This window comes from Pyrgilauda ruficollis, unplaced genomic scaffold (genome assembly GCF_017590135.1).
Source record: "Pyrgilauda ruficollis isolate IOZ18807 unplaced genomic scaffold, ASM1759013v1 scaffold1, whole genome shotgun sequence".
Classification (NCBI taxonomy): domain Eukaryota; kingdom Metazoa; phylum Chordata; class Aves; order Passeriformes; family Passeridae; genus Pyrgilauda; species Pyrgilauda ruficollis.
In genome coordinates, this window is record NW_024508100.1 from 10,447,754 (window position 1) to 10,471,668 (window position 23,915).

The following is a 23,915-nucleotide window of genomic DNA, read 5'->3' on the forward strand; positions in this document are numbered from 1 at the left end:
CCCTGCTACTTCAGCTCAAAAGAGTCTTCAGGATTTATATACTGTAAGTTGAAGGCTCAATATGAGTAAGTACAACTAAGTCTCATATACAAATGTAGTATATGTAATATGTATATTGTTCTATATGCAATAGAATGTGTAATTAAAACATTATTATTATAGTCATCTAATGAAATGCAAAATGGAATGCAAATATGAATTCAGAACAATTCAGATCACATTCTTTCATCATGAAAGTAAAGCAGTTGTATGAACTTAGAAGTAAACATTTGCACCAAGTTTCTGCCTGATGTGATTTGACACATTGGAGATACAGAGGTTTAAGCCAAACACTGACAGATTCTTAACTCTCCCCTTGCTGGCCAGACACTCTGACGACTAACGAGCACCTTGCATTTCAAGCTGTTCAAGTTGTTGGCAAGCCATGGAGTGAACACAATAAAAGCCCCACTGTTAAGTTCTCTAAGGCTCTCATTGAGCTTTTCCCACAGGAAGATGCAATCCAATTCAGTTGACAGGAACAATGAAGGTTTCTGTTTCCTTCAATAATGTGTCACACAAACACAATACTGCCATATTCCCATTATAAATTAACTGCTGATGCTGAGGACCTGTGAGAGGAAATTGTGCTGCACAGACTGGAAACGGGGTAGAGACCCACTGAAATTCCTACCTGGATTTCATAAAGCTTTTCATTATGTGAATTAATTATACCTATGCATAGACCTACCATGTTTTACTTTGATTTCCATCAATACAGATTGCATCCCTACTAAACTTAAGCACAGTCACAGATGATGTGCAAATATTCACTTATTTGTGCAGTAACATGGCAGAGAGGGTTGGACTAGATGGTCTTTAAAGGTTCCTTCCAACCCAAACCAAAGCATTCTATGGTTATGATTTTAGAACAAAAGCATGCTTCTATTACATTGTTTCTATCACCTCCACGTATCACAGTGACATCTTGTCAGAGATATGAGAACTGATTACCTAAGAAGATGCATGAACTAAAAGCAATGAATTCTATTATGTTTACAGACTTGTATTCACAGTTGTGCTATGGTACAATTAACGTCCAGCAACAGAGTTTGTGCAGCAAACATTGTCATGCATCTGGTTTAGTATCAAATTTAGTCTGAAAAATTTTCACTGAAAATGAATCAAGGCAGCTGGCCTTACCTTGGGTAGATTTAAATGTGCCTTGCTGTTTGCCAGCTGGCTTCCCTGGGGTGGCACTCAGGACAGGATTGAACAATTTCTCCTCCATTTTTGCTTCCTTTACATATTGACATGATTTCCCCAGCAATACAATGCTGTTAAGGACTTTGAGAGATATTAACCTGGAAAAAAAATTGTTTACATATTTGCATTAGCGCATTAAAATAATTGCATATTATTCATACTGCAATTATTCATATGAAAATAATTGCTTATGGTAAGTGCTGTCTTAGAAGTATTAGCTAACAAATTAAATCCTTTCAATATCAAGATCAAAAAGTAACAATTTTCCTAACAATTTGTTTCAGATTCAATGCTTAATTTTCTTTTTCCTCCAGAAAGCATCTAGAGAAAAACATCAAGTTTTATTATTTAACTAAAGGAGTACAAGGACAATTAAGCAGCCATTTAAGACATTAAATATTTAAGCACAGAATTAAAAAGTGCCCTCAACACTGCAAGTCCAAAATAAATGTACCCAAATTAAGTGTGCCCAGCCAAGGATCACTAGTAGACTTGGAACCACAGCACAGCAAGTACAGAACGATGGAATCGTTAAGGCTGGAAAAGATTTCGAAGATCATTGAGTCCCACCATCAACCCAGTACTGCCAAGTTCAATATCTAGCTTTAACAAACTACAGGCTAATCATAATAAGTCCTTTTTCACATCACAGAAAACAGTCCATAAAACTCAACAAATTCAAAGAAGCAGCACTGCATTACCATCACAGTATAGTCCAGATGATGGCAGATTCTTTTTCTACTATGATTAAATTGCAGCACAAACATCATTGAATCCCTTTCCCACCTGTCTTCTCATATGAAGAAAAGGAAGGCCTCATCTACCATTAAGTGCTTTTTTACCATTCAACTGAGTTTTGCAAAATCTAATTTTCATTACTAGCAACACATGATTCATAGAGCAATGTCCAGTCCAGGGAGTGAAGGCTCACTGCAGAATGACAAGGAGAGAGTGATCTGTTCTCTGCAGGATGAATGAAATATTCTCTATGCAAATCAAGCTATGTAACAAGAGTGAACCAAATGCAGACTCTGAATTCGTTCCCCACTCTGTGAAGTCTGTTTATCATGTACATCAGTAACAGACTAAAAAGACAACTTGAATCATAAAGTGACCCAAGCACACTCCAGCAGCAGCTCCCCTATCTCTCTGTGTAAATGTAATCAGAACTTGTCAAACAGAAAAACAAACTACACTACACTACACTTCTAAGGGAAAAAGGAAGTTTATTCTATTTCGATAGAGAAATGGAAGAATGAGCAGAGCACACCATTTTCAGTACTCAGAAGAAAGTGACATTTCAGTATCCAAGCAACCACTAAGAAGATATCATTTTATATCAGTTGAAAGCTGTGCTTCTCTATAATTTTATTATATTATTGGGACAGATTTTATTTCAGAGAGTTGAGAAGGTCTCCTTAACTTTTAATGTTTTAGAGGTGTTTTCCTTATGCTTCTTATGTAACATGTTTTTGTTCTGAGAGAATAGGTTTCCACAGCATAGTTTGACTCTGATTTAATGAGATCAGAAGTTGAAAAGGCCATAAATCACCACTTCCCTGTATCAGGTCCAGCTTCTCATGGAAAATTATGTAAGTATTTCTAGCATTTCTCCTTTATTCTTTTCTGCCAGCCTACGCCAGGCTCAAATTTCTAACAATGCAAGTTTGCAGTTGTTCAAAATTCTAGAAAAAAAAACTCATGGGTTTTTTGGCAAGACTCTTTAACTACAATTAAAGTTTACCTAGAGCTGTTAATGAACAATACAAAATTAATTCATCCATAGTATAGGCTCAATTCTTTGCTCAGTTAACTGCTTCAGATTTTATCACGTCATTTCTCACATATCTATGCTATTATGTTTGTATTCTATATATATTCTCACATCTGATGAAAAGCTGAAATTTATGTTCAGAACAAAACTGACTTGAAAGATGCAAGAGGTGAGCTATCTCCAAGTCTGAGATCACAGCAAGAGTAAAAATTTGTTCTCACTTTTCAATAAGGACAAAACAGACCAAAATATATTTACTTTTGTGACCTACGTCTTTAAAGAGCAGCATTTAACACTTAATGTTAATCACATTACTTCTTTCTGCCCTCTGTTCTGCAAGCCACAGATTGTGATAAATCCTGAGTTGCAGCAGTGGAATGGTAGAGTTAGGAAAATATTACATATACTGTGAAAAAGGAAAAACCACTGAGCAGGATGAAAGTGCTGACCTTGGTATACCACAGCTTGAACATGATGATCAGGGCATAGTGCTTTGAATTATACAAAGCTGGCTTTAGGGAGAACATGAACACAGCGCACAGTATGCTGGAGAAAAAAATCGAAGTATGGTACAGAGGAATGTGGCTAAAATTTTACTATTTGGCCTATATGCAGTATCTCAAAGTCTTAGTTACCTGACACAAAACAGATGTGTCCCTACACTGATGTAGACAAAACACATCTGATCGAGCTCTGTTTTTTGCAGATTAGTGTCAGATTAGAGATAAGAGTCTACCTATTAATTAAGAATGTGTAGTAATCCTGTTCTTTTCACAAGCTATTGTAGAACAGTAGTCTCCTCTCTTTCAGCATGGTCTCCTCTCTTCTGGCTGAACCACTGCCTCAGCCTTAGAAGTCTTATGCTTCTCAAGCCTTGCTGCCTTCACTTAAAACACAGCTTGGCAGGACAGTGGAAGAAGTACTCCCACAATACTGCAGGCAAGTTCTTCTTCCGTCAACAGCTTGGAACACTTAATTGCTTATGATCAATTTTGAGAGACAGCAAACAATGACAGTGCAGTATACAGCTTTCCTAGAAAGTACAGATAGTACACAGCAAGTGTCTCAAGACAGGCAAACTAAACTGGATGTAAAGTACACTTATGCAGCCTAAAAGTACCTATCAACTGGTGAGAAGTTAAAGGTAAGATAAATATAAACTGACTTGGCAGTGAAGGGATGCTGAAGGGATACTTGCACATCATTGGCTATGGAAATCCAACTGCCACTGAACACTGTATTTCTTAACTAAGATTACTTAATGATCCACCCTTCGAAGCCAGGAAATGTGAGCCTTGCATTTTTTTGGTTTTTTAATAGCAGTTTCCTAAACCAAAGTAACCTTTGCATTTAACTGTCTGAGAGAAAAATTCATTATCTGCTCAGAGCACTTGAACTGCTCGTTTTTGTTCTCTTATTGAATCTTTTGGTCTTTTTACAGAAAACTTCATTCCTTGGAATTCAATTTCCCTTTTTAAACAAAAGTGTGGTGCCTCTGTCTCAGATTCTCTCAGTCTTTTTGCAACGAGTTATTTCCATTACTGAAGTTACTTATTGAGGGCTATAATCTCCCAATGTAGTCACAGTACTTAGGGACAAATCTGCACTGTCAATTTCAGATTATGAGCATAAGGGCTCTACATTTATGGTCTACTGAATATAAATTGTGTTTATCCTTACATCCAGACATATCAACAGAAACTTCTTTCACATATGTAATCAAATAATGGTGAATACTTTTCAACTGTGTGGATTTACTTACCCACAGTAGAACAGCACAACACAAACATAAGCTAAGACTCCTTGTACTTTTATTGAGCTTGTTACGACTCTGATGAGCTGTTTTAAGAATAAAAGTTAAAACATGGTTATGGTTAGCACATGGTTATTAACAGAACGTTAATTTCAGACATTTCTTATTTGGTAAATTCAAGAAAAAGTAGAAACATTTACATTAACAGAAATTTAGCCTAATGCTCCCCTTGGCAGTATTAACTACTCCAGATTTTGATTTGAGTAAGTATTACACTAGCACTTAGTTGCAACTTTGCCAATACCAGAGTCTGAAAATGTTTCCTTAACACTGACTTTCAAGTAAAATAAGAAGTGGAAAAAAGCATATTTGCTGACAAACTACGTACAGATCCCCAGCATTATGGTAACTACTGCTTGTCTGTATGTGTGTATCTTATGTGTGTATGGGGAAAGTCAGAACAGCTATTTAGAGAAAACATTCTGCAATAGTTAATTCAGGACAACATGTGGACAGAGTTCCATTAATGAAGTCATTCATTTTATAGCAACATGTATGTGTAACAAAGAACTATTTCAGAGCGATGTACTCAACAACAGCTCAGAAGATCATATAAAAGAATATTGAGTCATTAAGCATGCCATTACAGGGACAGCCACAAGGACTCCTATGAAAAACCTCAATAAACTGCTGCACTACTGCTAACCTTCTGGCAACCAGCTGCTTTGACTATTCCAAATGAATGAATAGGATAACTGCCAAAAGGAATACACATTTAGTAAACACAGATGTAGTTTAATTCCACTGGTACAAATTCTTACAAATTCTACAAAATTAAAACATATTCGATTTTCTATGAAAGGCTGAGAAACAATAATGCATTTGTGAAGCCACGAGTAGTATGTGATACAGGTTATACTGAGTGTTCACTCAACCTTTCAGCATTTCAGTTATCTCAGATGATAATTTCATCCTTAAAACATCCAGCCAGCTACCTCAGAGTGACACATTCTCAAAGTGAGATCTTATTGACAGACAACTGATAGGAATGATACTACTTACTAAAACAGCCAGTGGAAGAGGAATGAAACCCATTCTTCTGGAAACTGAATCACTATAATCTGTATATGCCTAGGAAAAGAAGAGGAAGAATAATGAACTACTTATGCAAAGGAATGAGCTTATTTTAGCTTGGCACATCCTCCAGATAAGAATAAAGCTCTGTTAACAAACACTATATTGGTATAAAATGTACCTATTCACATTTTGGAATTCAAATGGAGATAGCTGCACTCTCAGACAAAAATGTAATACTACCATGACCAGTAAGATTAGCTTCAATGCTCTAAATCAAGAGCAACTGGAATATAATACAAATGTCTAAACTGAGAGCAACTAGGACACTGAATCCAAAGGCACTATAATATTTCATCTGTACATTATTACCAGCTTAGAGACCTTTTTGTATTAGTTTGACTGATCTTCAAATTCTCTACAGAAAAAACTGTTACAGGGATAAAAGAACAATTATTCACTGCACTAGCAATTTTAAATCATTCTACAAACATCTATAATTAGCCTTAAGATAACTGTGTTAAAATTATTTTGATAATGTTTTACATTTGTACTCAAAACACAAGTACTTTGCATGACAGCTTGCCTGCAGTATTGAACATGACACCAAAGTCAGTGCATAAATGATGCTATTCTATTTCCCATAGAGGATCCTTAGGAAAAGTAATGGGAGTTTTCCAAACTAATCAACTGGTGTTTTTATTATTAAGACATTATTATTAACTAATTGTAGCTGATGGTGTCTAGCTTCTTTATGAGGTTTAACTACTGCATTCCTCACAAGAGCCCAAGAACCAAGCCCAAGAAAACTACAGAAATCGTAGTAATGAAGTTCATTTATTAGGTCCAGCACACATCTAAAGCACTGATGAGTGGAATGCTAACAAGTGAAACCTACGGAATCCTCATCCATGAAAGGTGTGCAGTAAACAGATTTCCAAAAAATAGTACTTATTAAAAACAAGTGGTCTATGTGTTCTGTAAATACCCATGCTATGACAGTAACATGCATAGTACAAACATCTCTAAACATCCGTGCACTCTATCTGTAAAGAAATATAAACTCCTAATGAATACTGTGCTTTAACCCAACACAGTGAAAATACCATGAAAAGAACAGTAATCTGTTAAGTTTACTTACTTCCCACGTAAGTCAAAAATGTAAAGTTGTTACAACTGTCCCCTTACTGTAAGTGTATTTTGGAAGAGACTACTCAGCAATGTATTAAATGAAGCTCAAACTGACCTGAACAACTGGATATAACATAAATCATAAAGAAACATTCCTGTTATCTCTTATTAAAGAAAGCAGAGCAGAGTTTCAGTGCTGCAGGAGTGTAACAGTACTGTATGTATTTCATTAAAAGTGTTTGTTCCAATATTCTCCTCGTAACAATTGTGTTAGTTAATACAGGAAAGAGCATTTTATTTTCAGGCTTACATTTTTCTGTCGACTGCTAACAAGGTCAAATGCAAGACTGGCTCTGTATTCACTGTAGACCTGGAAAAAATCCAGCACATCAGATGTGTGATTAATTTGTTATCACACGATATAAAAGCAACACAGATATTAATAAAGTATTTCCATAAAGTATTATAAACTTATGCATTTGCTGAAAGAGTTAAAGCCAGTTTTTCTGAGGTCTAATGGCACTCTTCAAGAGATGAGTGTCCATTTTTGCAATAAAATAATTTGGGTATATATATACACAACAAACAACTTTAGGAATTGAATGAGACTTCATAAAGTTACTGAATTTCAGGATCATGAGAAACACAAAATAATAAAAATCACATTAATCACATTCAGTTTTTTCCCCCCACAGTTCATAACTGCTTTTAAGCTACAGGAAAGCTAGCCCTGGGATCAAATCAGACAAATGAGAGAGCTTTCTTATACACTAAGCTAGTGATCCTATGAAAAAATCAAATTGCATCTGAAGATGAATTAAACCAGTTCATATTAAGAAAGAAAAGCATCTGTCTTAAAGATAAGTGGCAGGACAACTTGCACTGCAGGTGTTAATAATTCTGGAAAAAGTCTGACGTAGCAACCATAAATCTTTAGAACTTCATACACAAACCCCACAAAGTTTATTAAATAAACCTTGCAAAATTGCCAGTGACTACCCCCATCCTCCAGCTGTTTCAGCACTCTGAAGCATGCTACATTTCTGGCTACCATGGCTTCATTACTGCTCTTTTCCACACTCTCTATACAAAAGTAGGGCATGCATAAATGCCTCTGGCATAAGGGAGCTTATAAAGTGCATCTATTACACTTGTTTCTTCACCTCACAATGTAGTTACTTTAGAGATGTTGAAAAAGAAAGTACATCACAAGTTCTGATTTCATTTCCTGAGAAGTGGTTTTAATAGTGAAAAGACACTAACTCCTATCTTCAAAAATGTATTGAATTTATCGTGTTTGAATTCACACAGTGTGGAACACAAATGGCCCATGTGTAATGCTGCAACACACAAGAAGCAACCTTATCTACCGCTTTAAAAGAAGGACTGGATAATATATGCGGCCTAAGAAATTTCAGGAGTGGGAAACTAACATAACCTACTTCCTATTAGTACTCCAGGGACAGAGGGAAAGAAAGATCTCTGATTTCAGACTCCACTTTTAACACACATGCAAGAATAGAGTTAAAGCAGCCTAAAAAGATCTGTTTTTCCAAGAGCCTGAATTTTAACCTACAGTCCATTTTGTTAGGGAAGGCTACAAGCCCTGTCTAGGTTGCAGAACAAGTAACCTTCTTTCAGTTTAAATAATTTCACAAAATGATCTGCCAGTAATGTGAATTGTAGCTATTATGAGAGCTGTTATACAAAACCTGCAATAATTTATGGATCTGGAATTACTAATTTAGAAGCAGAGGTGTTGGTTACACATTAAAAAGATCCTCAGAAGTATATTGTATCAGGAAATTAGCAAGCTCTCCCAAGTGATAGCAAACATATGAAAATAACAATTTTTATGTTTTCTGCACTGGAAAAAAAATTTAATATTTAAAAAAATTAGCAAAATTAAATACAATTTAAAATACCACCCAGCATTCCAAACAGGATACCTACATCTGCTGTGATGTCATTGAATTTTGTTATAAAGGCATGTTTCACAATATCCACTGCAATTTCTGAAGCAACCACCATGCAAACATCCGGGAATAACACCCAAAAGTGATCTGAAGGTTGTGAAGAAACAAGTTAGGCCATTTAATTTAATGCCAGCATACAAAAAGAATTTTAACAATTCTATTCAACAATGAAAAATCCTCGTAAGTCTGAAGAATATATAAGTTTACATATCACTGAGCATGCAGAGTGCAAATACTTGCTTATTCCACTGCTGTCCTAAAAATTTATCAGTGCTGTACTATCACAGCACAGTGAGGATCAGGCTCTAAACTCTTCACTTTGTAAACCTTTACCTCTAGTAGCAAGACAACCTTTCTAAGTACTGGATACTACGTGTTCAGTATGTGTAAGACATAGACAAAGCATCTGCAGTTTTAGATACTAAAGGTAAAATTTAGGTAGACTGGTAAGATTCAGGCAAAATACACCACACAGAGCAGGGGTCAAAATTATTAAAACAATGTTTTAATAAAATCGCTATTTTTACGATATTTATTAAATATGTCATTAAAATCTTAAGTATAATCAATATTAGATTAAGAATTGTATTTATAACAATCTTTATCACATTTCAATCTCACTAGCTACTTTCCAGGGGATCTTTCATTCACAGTGGACTCAAAGGAAAGGAAAGGGCTGGGAAGAAATTGTTCTAGACACTGCTAGAAAAATAACTACACATGTTTATAGCATAACAATAGATATTTCTAGCAGAAAGAACACATTCTTAGAAGAACACCAGAAATAGAAAAATTATAATCTAAGGTATTTGACAAAATTAAATGTGTTGATTACCCATATCTTTCAGATTTAGCGAAGAAGCAAGATATAGCTCTTGATAGCACAGAATTTTTTCTTCTAGTTTACCCACCTGGATTCCATGAGAACTGTTCCATATTTCTTAGACATACAATTAGTAGCAGCACGTAATTGGTGAACCTCTCCTTTATATCTGGATTAAAAAAAGCACAAACCTGTCAGCTCCAAAGAAACATTTATTTGCATACACAGATATCTACTCATTCTGAGGTTCTATCATTTATTAATTCTTGGATTAGATAACATTTTCCACAAATTATTTAACTGGATTTAAGGGTGGGGGGGAAATGCTGGGAACCGCACAGTAGACAGGATTTCTACAGCAGGCTGTGACCTGGTCTGTCCAATGCTGCCTCACCTTGGGGTACCCAGCAGCAGAAGGGATTTGTGACTTACTATCACCTCTTCTAATACATTAATAAAATAATCATTCTTCTTGATAAATTGTATGCATTCCATCTGATTGTGTGATTCAAAAAGAACCAGCACTTCCTGTTACTAAAACAAAGATAATGTACCAATCTGTCCTTTCAAGCTATTAGCAACATACATTTCATTTTCTACAGATCATAGATATCCAAATTGCTGTATACTGGGTATATTGCTGTATACAATACATATTGCTGTATACAATATATATTGCTGTATACTGAAAAAATGGAGCAAAAATAAAAGAAATCCTCCAGGAGAAGGAAAGAAAAAGCACACAGAATTCAAGAAGAATGAGATTTCATGCACAATATAGAAAGGCACATCTTGTGGTACATAAATTCATTTGTCAGTATGGGCTGGGGAAGGAACAAAGGAAGCACAAGCTTTCAAAATGGAATGAATGGCATATATATATGGGGGGGGGAAGAAAAAGGAAATATTTTGTTACAATAAATTTAAAGCAGAAAAAAGAACATAAGTAAAACCTAACCATAATTTCTTCATTTCCTGCCAATAACACTCCAACAAGTGAAGTACATTTTTCTATGCTTCTGAATTCTCAAAATACTGCCCAAATGACCAGAACACAGTATTGTTTTAAAAACCTAGTTACGTGACTCTGTCACAAATGGATGAAAATGCAGTCAAGCACTCATTGATCTACATGCTTTATCATGCCCATTAGTGACTTGGAAATAATCACTGAGTTTTCAGACTTTTGCACTGAATTTCAAAATAATTTTATCTTCGATTTCCCACATCACAATACTTCCACACTGCCATGACAAATCATTGGTCAGCAATATATAACAAACACAGATCTCATCTTCAGTTTTTCAGGTCCCATGGAGGTCTGTAGAGAGAGATATTCTCAAGTGGGAAGCAAGGACATTAATTCAGGCCTAACATTAAAGCACGTCTCAAGCTAATCCTCCAGACATTTATTACCTGCTTGGTATGTGTTAGCTCGCCAGTCAACAGGATTAAATTGAGAAGGGACATTTTGGACTTCAAATTTCCTCTTATAATGCTGTAATAATACCAATTTTTTTCCCATTAATTTCTGAGACTGGGTGACAGGCTGATACCTATTTTCCCCCCTCTGCTTATTTTCCCTGTTCTCAGTGGCCTCTCTTCTAATCTGTTATCTCTGCTGCCACAGCTGTTTAAGGCTGTTAGGAGGGAGAGGAATGACTGTGGCTGCTGCTCTTCATCCTCATCCCTCTCATCAACCATCAGAGTTGCAAGCAAGGCAGACAGGGCACTTTACAGCAGCTTCAACAGTGAACTCAAATCAAAAATTCATTTTATTTCTCACCCTCATGGACAAGGACAAAAAAGGATTCAGGATATCCAAAACAACAACTGATAATCAGTCCTAAATATTAATAAAATTCCAGAATATAAAATATGTACAGTAATGTTTCATGATTTATTATGAACTTATTTGATGTTGTATACGTACATTTGGTTTTTTTCAATTGGTGAGGGGATTTACTTGCACCATGTATTGCCACTTCATGATGTGGTGAACTACAGAACAAATGAAGCTACATCCCTGGGTCCACACTTGCCCATGTTCTTAAGAACAATAAAGGCAAAGTATGTCACTGTAATTGTGAATTTGGCAAAACAGTGACAAACCACCAGTGTTAATGATCAGTTACAGACAGAACAGGTACTAGCAGGAGACAATCATTCTATTCTGCTTCAGCATAACAAAGAGTAAAAGTGATCTCTTTTCATTCTCCACTGTGACAATGCTTAGTAACATTGATATAAGCCATTTCAATGCAGTTTTGCATGTACTCCTCTAAGTATATATGATAAGCATACCACAAAACTGTTTTTCTGTTAGGATACAGTACAGCTTCAATAACTGTTGAAGTTATTGAACATAACCCTTGCCATTATAAGACAGGGTTAAATGAGAGCCAAAATGTCTGGCCAATGACATTTTAAATAGTCTTCAGCTACCTCCACAAGAACATGATTAAGAAACTTACTTTCTCAGTATTTATGACCCTAAGTGCTAAAAACCTGACATACATCACTAATTCAGATATATTTATCCCCTTGACCAGTCTCTTGTCAGCATGTGCCATGCACAGTGCTGATGACATATTGTGCATGAAATTTGGATGGATATCAGTGACAGGTGCTGCCCCTCAGGGGTCCATATTGGGACCAGTGTTATTTAGTATCTTCATTAACAATACAGATGAAGGAATTGAGTGCACCCTCAGCAAATTTGCTGATGACTCAGTGCTGAGGTTGCCACACCTGAAGGGTAGGATGTCATCCAGAAGGACCTGGACAAACTCAAGAAGTGGACCCATGCAGAACATGCTGCACCTGGGTTGAGGCAACCCCAGGTATCAACACAGGCTGCGGATGAAGAGATCAAAACCAGCCCTTTTGAGAAGGACTTGGGGATACTGGTGGATGAGAGACAGGGCATGAGATGGCAATGTGTGCTCACAGCCCAGAGAGCCAAATGTGTCCTGGGCTGAATCACAGTGAGAGCCCAGGAACAGAGATCCTGAAGTGGGGTAAATAGTCTTTAGAACACATAGCTACTTCCTTCCAGATTCCCTGACACATTATGCAGGAATCCCAAACCAGAAAGAAAAAAAAAATTATCATGTTAATCCCACTGTTTATATGTTTAGATAAAAAGCTAGTTATAAATTGTAGCCTGTAAGAAATGAAACAAGATCTTTTGGTTTACATCTCAGCAACTCCTAAATAGCTGTAGTGCCAATTACCTCTTAACAAGTGACCAGAGCACAGGAAAGGATCAAACACTGAACAAGAAATCATCAAGGACATACCAATCTCAAACACAGTCCTGCCCCCAAATCCCTCATCCTTAAAATGAACAACTTGATTAGAATAATGGTATTAAAAAAACCTAAAGCCACTTGAGAAAGCAGTTCGAATTTCAAAGACCTAAGGCAAAAATAAAGGCTATTCAGTATTGTGATCAAAGTCAGAGACTGATAAATTTGGAACAAAGAAGAACAGAGAAGAAAAAGTACAGAATTATAAAGAAGAAAACTGAAGTTCCTAAAACTTTGGAATACATATGTTAAATTTTTGAGACAAGAGATTTAAAAAACAAGGAAGAGTCAGGCCTAATAGCAAACTGAAGGAAATAACCTAATGCACTACATCTAATACACTTCTTTGCATGAGGTACAATTGACTTTCGTGAAGAAATTTAATTTAGAGCACAGCTTGAAATTAAAATAAGACATTTAAAAGCATAAAGGAAGGCAGCATGCTGGGCTTTCATCAACGATGAAAGAACTTCTCTTTATAATTCAGTCTCCTTGTTCTCTAATACTGACCCTACAAAATTAGTTTACAGATAACTATTTCAAAAAGAGAATATACTATTTAAATTTAGGGAAATATTTCTTCCTGATACAACAAATAAAAGGTTTTCTGTATCAAAGTGGTCTCCAATGGCCACAGTATTTAGATTGCCTGGGTGTACATAAATTTCCTTGTAAAAGCCAGGGTGACAATGCAAAAGTAGTTTTGCTGCAGCTGACAAATCAAAGCGGTGGGAACAGCATGGTTGAAGTCCCAGATTCTATAGCTGCAGTCTCAAGCAGCTATACAAGACCCAAGGTCTTTGTTGATCTGCCCCTAAAAGATAACAGGTTTGTTTTATTAGATAACAATTAACTTATGTATATTTCATGTCCTGTTCAATTAATTTTTATGTAGATGATTCACAGTTATTTTAATCTTGAAGTTTTAGTGGACTTGCTGTTACAGTAGCATTTTAAATGGCCATACAAAGGTGAGAAGGATCACTGACTCCACTAAGTGCAGAAATGTAAATACATTTCTGTATTATAATAAAAATAATAAAATAAAAAATAATAATGGGAAAAATAATACAGCCACACATCAGCTTGCTATCCACCAACTGGTGCTGAGCATGATGCCAAGTGAAAATGATTTCACAATTTCCAGATCTAAACCAGTAGCTTGGTGGCACTTCCTATCCTGATGTCATACTACGTAGAAGTTTGAGCCAGGCAGTGCTCTGCAAGACATTTCAACATGTGATACAGGGCATTTTGTAGCAAGTACAGCTTTCCCAGTTCATTTCTGTTTTCACACTTTTATTCACAAGAAAACTTGCTTTTGAATTTTAGTTGTTGTAACTTCTCTTGAACACAATATCTACTCTTGTGGTCATTGCTTATCTTTTCTGCTATGTCATATTTTTCTTTTGATTAACATGCTAAATAAGAAAAGAGTTTCACCTACTCATGAGAAATTCCTCAGATGCCCCTGTGAGACTCCTATTAGTCCCCTCAAATTATTTACCTACTGTGTACAAATCAGTACCTTTACACTGAATTGAAAACATATGTTTGATAACAGTAATATTTTGAGCTGAGCCCCAGAAAAGGTGAATCCATTTAGTGTGTCCAAGCATCATCAACTACTGCTGCCATCATTATCCTACAGATGAGTGCAGACCTCAGAAAATTACTGAAAGAAGCAGAGAAAGGTGGGAGTGCCTAGATTTAGTGTTTCCTTTCAGAAGTTTAGTTCAGCCCAGGCATGCAGTTTAAGCACAATGTGTTCTAGGACACACAAGACACTCCAAAGGCTAACTGGAAGCTCAGCTGACAGCACCAGACTAGCCTCAGTTCCAGGGTAGGATGAAGTATTGGCATAGCATGCCAACACCATCATAAAGATACACCATCAAAAGATACACCATCATTTCAGCTGCACAAAATAAAACGTTTAAAGAATACTAAAGTGATCAGAATACGTGAATTGAAACAATACTGCTCCATCCTTACTGAAGCTGTGATGCAGTAAATCTGTTCAAGTTCAAAAGAGGTGAAAAGCTCTACTAAAAATCTGTCTGTTATTTATCTTTGAGAAGAAAAACACTGCTATTTATAACTATACTGAAAGGTGTTCCAGGAAAAGTTATCTGTTTGAAAGGAATAAATTAGCTTGTTTTGTGCACTCTTCTATGTATGTACTCACTGCTTCCATCCCAACACTAAAGAATGGCAATACTTCTTCCATCAACTGATAAAGGACGACCTGGTTTTGCTATTATGGGTCTTCAATAATAATGTCCAGCAATAAAATATTGATATCCTTTTCTTTTTATGGAGGAAATTGCCAGCAATTTCTTATATCAGTCCCTTGCTTATTTCAACATGAAACAGGCCTCACCTTTAGGCAGGAGAGATAGATACATAGTTGTAACTATTTTCTGCACTAATAATAAACCTTATCTAGGTTTTCTGTCAATAGCTAAGTAAATTTCATTTTTAACATTCTCATTGTAAAGTTAAATATGTCTGAATTTAAAAATATAAGTAATTAGATCTTGGAACTGAAAATAACACTATCATCACAGAATGAACATTATCAACATAGCTGGGAAGATCTTTTTGGGGAGGTCTAAGCTTAAAATTTAGTATTAATTTTCTGTTATATAATTTTCTGTGATATATTTAAGGTTTTATGTAAATAGTCTTTCATCCAAAGAATTACAAAACATTTGCATGTAATATTCAAGTTTGCAGACAGAGATCATATCAATAGTCAGAACGGAAAACCTGATGTAAGCCTATTGAAAATTTAATTTGTGAAACAAAAATATGAATAATCTGTTTTTAAATAAGTAGCTATTGCACATTTGAGTTATCTGGTTTAAAAACTTTGGGCTGGAATGAAAAGAATATGTTCTATTTTCTTTACTCATCTGTATAAATGAAAGTGAGGAAATCAGATATACTGAAGAAATTCTTCACTGTGAGGGTGGTAAGGCACTGGCACAGGTTGCCCAAAGAAGCTGCAGATATTCCCTCCCTGGACTTTTCAAGACAAGGGGCTTGAGCCCCTTGGATGGGGCTTTGAGCACCCTGGTCTAGTGGAAGGTGACCCTGCCCACGGCAAGGGGTTGGAATGAGACAATCTTTGAGGTCCCTTCCAGTCCAGGGTATTCTGAGATTCTACAGAAGTAGTACAAGCAAAGAATCTCTAGCACAACCTTGAACTGCAATCATTCCTACTGGCTTTGAAATCAAGAATTCAATAAATATTTCAAATGGCTGATACCAGTATTAGGAAGAATCTCCATCAAAGGATACCTGAACAGCTTTTCCTCAGGAGACACACTGAGTACGAGTTCCCAAAATCCATCCCAAGCAGTAACACAGTTAAGAAGTGCCAGAAGCATGCTTCCTAAGTACCCTCTACCTATTATCTTGGGAGCACATCACAAATTAGAGTAATCTCTGGTATTTCCCTGATATATCAGCTACTTTGTTGCACTGGGGTTTTTTTTGTTTGTTTGGGGTTTTATTTGTTTGGGATTTTTTTTTTGTTTGTTTTAGGGTTGGGGGGAGGTATTTCAAGATTCACCCTCACAGCCACCCAACAACATGCATTCTGAGATCACTGTGTCAATACAGCACACTATAAAGTCATTTTTTTGAAAACAGAAGGCTTGATCACTTGGAAGCACAGGCATTTCAGCACAAAGCCAGTAGGTTGTTTTAGCACCTCAAATAAAAACTTGCCATAAAAACACTAAGTGTTCCTTGAAGTGGATCTCAGCTTCATCCTACTGAACCAATCAGTAAAAGGCGTGATGAGGAATGCAAGTCAGAACATAAAATGTTTATAGTAAGAATAATATTAAATACATTGATTATATTAAATACATTAATGAATTAAACAAACAGCCTCTCTCCACATTTTCTCCTGATCAGCACTGCTATACATACCACTATTTGACATTTGAAAAAGATTGTTCTTCTCAAACTTCTTGAAAACACTTCCTTTTATTTCGACGAACTGCAATTTTTAGGAACAGTTAGTTAGTTTTTACTCATAAAAATCTGAAATAAACAAATAATATTATCAAAAAAGATGTTATTTTAAAATACTAATATTTAAGACATATGATACACAAAGACGTAAGATTCCAAGACAAATTAGGGAAGCTGTATGATAAAGCTACATACTTACATTATTTGACATCATGATGGTAAGCAGTGATTTATTGTGGGAGTTGAAGGCCACATTAAGGGTTGTTGCTTGAACCATTATGAGAATAGCATGCAGGACTGCATGGCAGGGTTAAGGAAGAATATTTGAAATAGGTGTTCTGTACAACAGTACTGAAGAGCAGTGAACCACAGATTTCCTATTTTCAAAGTTTAACAGGAAAGTTTCCATATTCCTGTAAACCAGACTTACAGCAAGACAATACTTACATGTCTGTAATACATGCACAGTGCTTTGTAGCATGTAATGATGCCAATATTTCTTGCTCTAAAAGAACCCAATGACATTAGTCGTGAGAAACATCAATACAATCTGAAGAAAAATTCAGAATTAGCCTAAAGATTTCAGAGAAAATAGGGAAAAATGGTAAGAATTTTAAATTCATTACCAAAACTACTGGACTATGGTATCTCTTTAGATTCATAAATTCATTGTAAGATTATTTCACACTAAGAACATTTGCATCCTGAATATGCATGAGTTTATCCTTTCACTTCAAGAAAATGTATTCAAGCTAGATGCGTTTAACATTCCACTAAATAACAAAACCCCTCTGTCTTGAAGGCCCTGTGAGCCAAAATACTCAAAACCAAATCAGAAACAAAATTTTCCATGAACTATCCAATTATGGCTTTTCATTTTACTATAGGTACACCATCATGAAGGGATTCCTTCTTTTAAAGCAGGTGGTACTGGCAATCTTTTCAAGTAAAGGAAGACTGATTTAGGAACACTATTAATTTTTCAAATGTATTAAAATAAAATAATTTAGAGCAATTACTCTGTTATTTAACTTAGAAAATTCTGCAATTCATCAAAGAAAAAGGATACAGACATACAGCACTGCCATGAAGAAGTGAGGAATCACACCTATGTGAGCTCTTTTTCTTTCCTTAGGTTCTGTAGCTGTCCAATAAAGAGCATCCAAAATATCTTGTCCAAATGAAGAAATCAGACGATCAGCCACCTAAACAAGAACAATTTTACTGCCTTTTACTGCCTACCTTTCTCTCCAACACTTGAATAAGCCCAGGTCAAGAACACTTCAAACTAAAAGTACAGTTCAATCTAAAAAAGGTTTCACATATATATCACTTTTGATCTCTTACTTACTCCATTTTCTCTCTGGATTTCACAGCAATACTGTTACTTTTGTATATTAAGCAGTTTACTTTCCCTTTCAAATTTACTATCCCCTTTGCAATAGGATTTGGAATAACTAGTAATATATTGTTATCTTAGATGCTTTCTTGAAAGATAATCAAGTACGACTCAAATCTTAGCCTCTGATAAAGCAGCATGTATGTTGTATCAAACCATTTAAAATGTTTTTCCCCATCCCTCTGGGATTTAACAGAAAAAAAACCCCCAACAATAAAAAAGTGAATTCCAGATGACAGGGAACATTCGCTTAGAGGTACAAAATGCCTGAACTTAGACTTGGCTTTACTGCTTTCTATGCACTTAAGTATATACTTAATGCAAATGTCTACATAAAGCAGAATTCACAATTAAAAGTACTATAATACAAAAACAAGCCATTAAGAGGGACTTGAAAGTCTGCCAAAAAGGGAAAATATGTACAACAAACAAAAAACACCTGGAGTAGAATCCAAAGAATATACACACAAATAGGAAAAAAACCCTCTAGCAGTAATTCTAAAAATAGAAAACATATGGAGAGCATTTTGAACTTGTAATTTAATACCACAGCAAGAAAGGTCATAGGGAGTTCCACCAGTTCCCAACATTTCATCAGCAACAAACATATAAAACTGAAAATCATACACGGAAGAACATTTTTTGTGTCTATACACTGCAGTTCAATGATTTTAAAACCAAGCTGTACAGGGCAACAAAACCAGAACTTCAAAAATTAAACTTGGCACATCTGGCTAAAAAAAGAGCTATCTCTCACTGCTTCCTAATTCAACCAAATGGAAACAGGTAAAGATGACAAGCTGATTATCTCCACTTAAGAAAGACAAGGAATATTTTCTCTTAGTGTCTTTCTGTAAAACAACAATTTTGGACATGTTAAATCAACACGTAGCAGTACAGAACCAGGTGCACAATGTCCCTGCAAATATTGATCCTATATAGATAGAAAATAAGTTCTTGGGACAAGACAAACCTAGACTTCAGATAATTTCCCAACTTTTTAAACTAAATAATTGTCAAGATAAAGATACTGAAGTGAGAGAAGTTGTACGTATTTCTAACACTATTACTGAATGAAGTTTACAAAAATATGAACATTGAATTAAAACAAAATTTTACAGGATGCCTCAAACAAATGTACAATGTGCTGTGCTCTAGGAATCACCTATGAAATAAAATGAACAAAGCCATGAGCTGATGAATTATCATAAATCTGAAGCTCCCAACCCCATCAGTTTGAGAGATATTTACAGTGGCATTGTTTTCGGCTTTTAGATTTTGTAAATTGAGATTGTCTGCATTATTTTGTTCCTGCTCATTGTGATGACCCACTGAGTAATTACACCTGGTGTAGTAACACCAGCTACAGAAACTTAAGAGTTTGGTAAGTTTTTGTTCACAATATTGTGAGGGTTTTAATAGATAAAATGGTGCCTTTGCTTTCCTTTCTATTTAAGCAGTCCTTGGTTCTTTGCTGAAAGGATAGAAAATATTAAAACCCACCACACAATATTGTTGCTTGCTTTTCCAAATATGACTTACCTAAACCCTACATGCCGGCTCCAGGCTCCAGCAGAATTCCATGGTGAGTGCTGTCACCAGCATAACGCACACTGGGGCTTCACAAGGAGCAGGAGCCGGTGGGTCTGAATCTAAAAAAGAAAAGTGTCATTTAAGCCAAATGTGCTGAATGCTCCCCTTAGCCTGTCAGTTGGGAGCATTCAGCACATAATTTGAAGATTTTGCATTCCTCATATCTGTCCAGGACAATACTCCCCGGACATGCCAACAGCCGAAAACATTAGGACATTGTAAACATCTCTGTTGCTCAATGACTTACGAGACTAAAAGATCTTCCTTATTTTGAAAACTTGGGAAAAAATGTAAAGTATATTGCTTAAAAAAGAGCATATTAAGAACACCTTAAAAAGAATTGCTTGCATCAGTAGCAAAGACTTTTAATAAAAATCACCAAAGTAGTCTAAGCAAGCCAATATTCAAACTGTTGAAAGCTGACTATCCAAGTCTTTCAGTGGGATACCATGAACATTTTCTGCCAATATTGCTGCAACCTGTCATGGTAAAAAAGCCCCTTAAAAACACATACTCTGCTTGGCATGCTGGACTTCATGAGACACCCTGGAAATTAAATACTGTTTCCAAATTCGAAGTCTAATGTAATTTTTCTAATAACCATGAGTAGTAACAAACTTCCCCCTTTCCTAAAAGAAACAAACTCATGCAGCACTTTTCTTACTTAAAACACACAATTTTGGTTCAGCCAAAAACAGCAAAGTAATTCAATTCCTCATTCCAAACAGAATGGCACATGGCTTTCAATTCACAGCAAAAACTGCAGTATTGCTTCAAATTATGTGGTAAGCACATAAAGCTGAGAAAGTACAGCACTAAGTGATTTGAAGTAGTCTTGAAATAAAGAGAAAATACTATTTTAAGCACATAGACTTATTTAGTAAGTGATCATCTCTCATCAATTATGGAACTATATATGGACGAGTATTTCCCCACACAACTAAAATCTAGATAGTAACTCAGTGCGAATTTAATATTTGTACATGTTTTTCAGCAAATGTAAAATCAAAAGCAACAAAAACCCTATGAATAAACAACTGAGGTGGCTCGTATTATATTTATTTCACTTACCACAAGAAAGTGTATTCCTTAGGCAATATTTTCATATTTTATTAGGAAAAAACAAATGCCTTCAGACAAAATATTCAGATTTTGCAGAATGTCACCCTGTTTCAGCAGTCTTCAAACAAGGGTACAAATAAGGAGTAATATATCGTTCAGGAATCCCAGAACCCCAGCAGAATAACTTTTGTGTACAAAGCTCTGACTGAGTCTGTTTAAGAGGCTGTATTCCTACTATCCTAAATTTGAAGGATGGAGATAAGATTGTGCCCATGAAAACATTATTTACTTTGTGAACCATTGATCATAGAAGCACAATTAAAAATCTTATACTTTACATTAACAGAAAAACAGAAACTGTTTTTCTTGACAGAATTTCTCTTTATCTTACCTCCCAAAACAGAATTTCCTTTTCTACATTCATTCATTCACCTTAAAGGCTTGTGTCTTCTAGCCAGGACCGAGGTAAAGCTGTAACATGTGTCCTTGCATACAATGAAAGCTGTATTTCCATAATGATGAATTAAAACCCAAATTGCATGTTTTCTATTATCCTCCTTCTCTGTTCTCTCTTGGGATCTTATCATTATTTCAAATTAACAGTTTCTGCTTTTCTTGGTGAGTTCAAAATCTCATTCATTACCTGGCATTTCATATGACACTTCTTCATTTCCATTTCTCAAGTTTCTTGCTATGAAATTGATTAGTAAGCTCCATAAATTAGGCATTATGAAACAGTATGTAAAACCTTATTGTTCACAAACCTGTTTCACTGCATCTGCGCCTATTATCTTAGGTATGTGCAGATTTGTGAGAATACCAGATGTGCCACATTCTAAGCAAATACTGGAACACAAAATATTTTAGATAGTCTGACAAAAGCATGCTTCACATTCTGATGTCAACATTCTTACCTCAAGCATGTTATAGATGATGTAGAGCTTTATGACAGACTGTCCTCTTATCAGATGATACATCATAGAGTAGTCAACATAGTGCATCATGAAGTAGCAGATGACCAATATGACTCCTTTGAGCATGTCACATACCTGAGCAGGCTGTAGCAAACGTCTGTCACTGAAATACAAAGGGCAAAAAGTTCCACTAAATGTCATATACCCACAAAATACAGATGTTACCAAGTCAACATGAATTTACAGAAGCTGTTCATCATGGATATATTTTAATGTATATTTTAATGTAGATTATTATGCCTCCTCCCCTGTCCCTCACTCCAACACCATGACTATGACATACATTTATAGATCACACTCATGAACAGGATCACAGTCTCTTACTAGCCACATGCCTTTAATTAAAACACTATATTTGTTGAGAGCTCCCACTTTTTAATAACCTTCCGCATGCATGCCCTGGATTTCTAATTTACCTTCCCACTTCCACACAATTCTATGATTTTGACTTCCTCAGATACAGAAATTGTATTCACTATGATCAAAAAGATATGAAGCAGTCATCTTCAATTTCAGTATAATGAACCAGATGATGAGGAACAGGTTGTAAATTTTGTATCTTCATTTAGCTCTAAGCTCTGCAGCAGTATATGCAAACAATTTGACATTAGAACCGGAGGTTGGTTGTGAACCAAATGCAGAAGTTTTCCATGAGTAACCCAGGAGACTAAAGGAATCATTACACAATTTCTTCCCAGTAAAACTACAGGAAGAAAATAGCTTACTCTCAATTGCCACAACAGTATATATAAGCATAGTGAAATTGCAAGGCTGTATTCACTTGTCTATTTATTTAGTTTAGTATTAACAAAATGCAAAGCAGTTAAAAAGCCTTTGAATTACATCAAAAGGTTGGGAATATAAAAAAAGAGGAAATTATTTTTATTAAATACAGTTATTTTTTTAAATACACTGAAATGCTTTTACAGAAGTTAATGTTTCAATGAAGTTGCAAGTAATTAGCAGAATTCAAGTTATGAATTTTCAGTTTCTGTATTCGTAAATCAGTAGGTCATCCAGTGATTAGGCAACGTTCCCATGAACTGATAACATATTTAGAAAAAAAGAAATAGGAGTTATTTTGTAAAAAACATCCAAACAGTTACTTATGACCTCTGGAGTAGTTCTACAGACCCTACAGAGAATTCCAAAATTCCTGCTACCTCACTCATTCTATTTTAATCACACCTGGAGTGTTGTAATTTGCGTTTCTTTGTTGTCTTCCACTCAATAGAAAATCGTCCTGAAAACAACACTCATGCATTATATCACTCCTGGAACCACACAGTGACATTCCACAATGGGCAAATAGGTTGTGCTCTTGCTGGGAGTATGAGCAAGAAAATTTCTAGAACTCTCAGATTTACAGTATAGCACTTTGAACAGAGAGCACCTGCTCCTTTTATTATATAGTTTTTACTGCATAAACTGCATTGAAAACAATTACATTCTAAATAAAAGAATACAACCTGGTCCAGCATACCAGAACTGCTTACATGGGCTTTCTCTCCTAAGAGACATTTTCTTGCTTTCAGAAGGTCTTCCAGTAACAACCAATTTTCACACCATATCTTATTTCAGCCTAAGTCCTTGACAAAATGCCTCAGTGAATTTTCTTCTTTTCTTCAGCCCCCAAACTGAGTTTTAACTGCAAACACCAATTGAAAAAACTAAAGGAAACTGAATGTGTACCTTTTGCCCATGCTGAAAAAGCCTATGACTGTCTTTGCATGACACACAAAAAATTGCACCCTCCCCAACCTGTAAAATCACACTTTGAAAATTTACTGCCTTATTTAATTACATCTTA

At 35.6% G+C, this 23,915-nt stretch overlaps 1 protein-coding gene across 2 annotated transcripts in view; it reads right to left on the bottom strand.

Moving 5' to 3' along the window:
* The window catches only part of TAPT1 (transmembrane anterior posterior transformation 1), a 48,669-nt gene that overhangs the window by 3,626 nt on the left and 21,128 nt on the right, over positions 1-23,915 (bottom strand). For both annotated transcript variants that reach the window (XM_041472614.1, XM_041472692.1), the window contains exons 5-14: positions 22,046-22,208; positions 18,147-18,282; positions 17,277-17,374; positions 17,033-17,102; positions 9,865-9,945; positions 8,931-9,040; positions 7,288-7,347; positions 5,835-5,903; positions 4,782-4,858; positions 1,183-1,343 (exon numbers count right to left, since the gene is read on the bottom strand). In XM_041472614.1, coding sequence (XP_041328548.1) covers positions 1,183-1,343; positions 4,782-4,858; positions 5,835-5,903; positions 7,288-7,347; positions 8,931-9,040; positions 9,865-9,945; positions 17,033-17,102; positions 17,277-17,374; positions 18,147-18,282; positions 22,046-22,208 — 1,025 coding nt within the window. The remainder of the gene's footprint in view (positions 1-1,182; positions 1,344-4,781; positions 4,859-5,834; positions 5,904-7,287; positions 7,348-8,930; positions 9,041-9,864; positions 9,946-17,032; positions 17,103-17,276; positions 17,375-18,146; positions 18,283-22,045; positions 22,209-23,915) is intronic.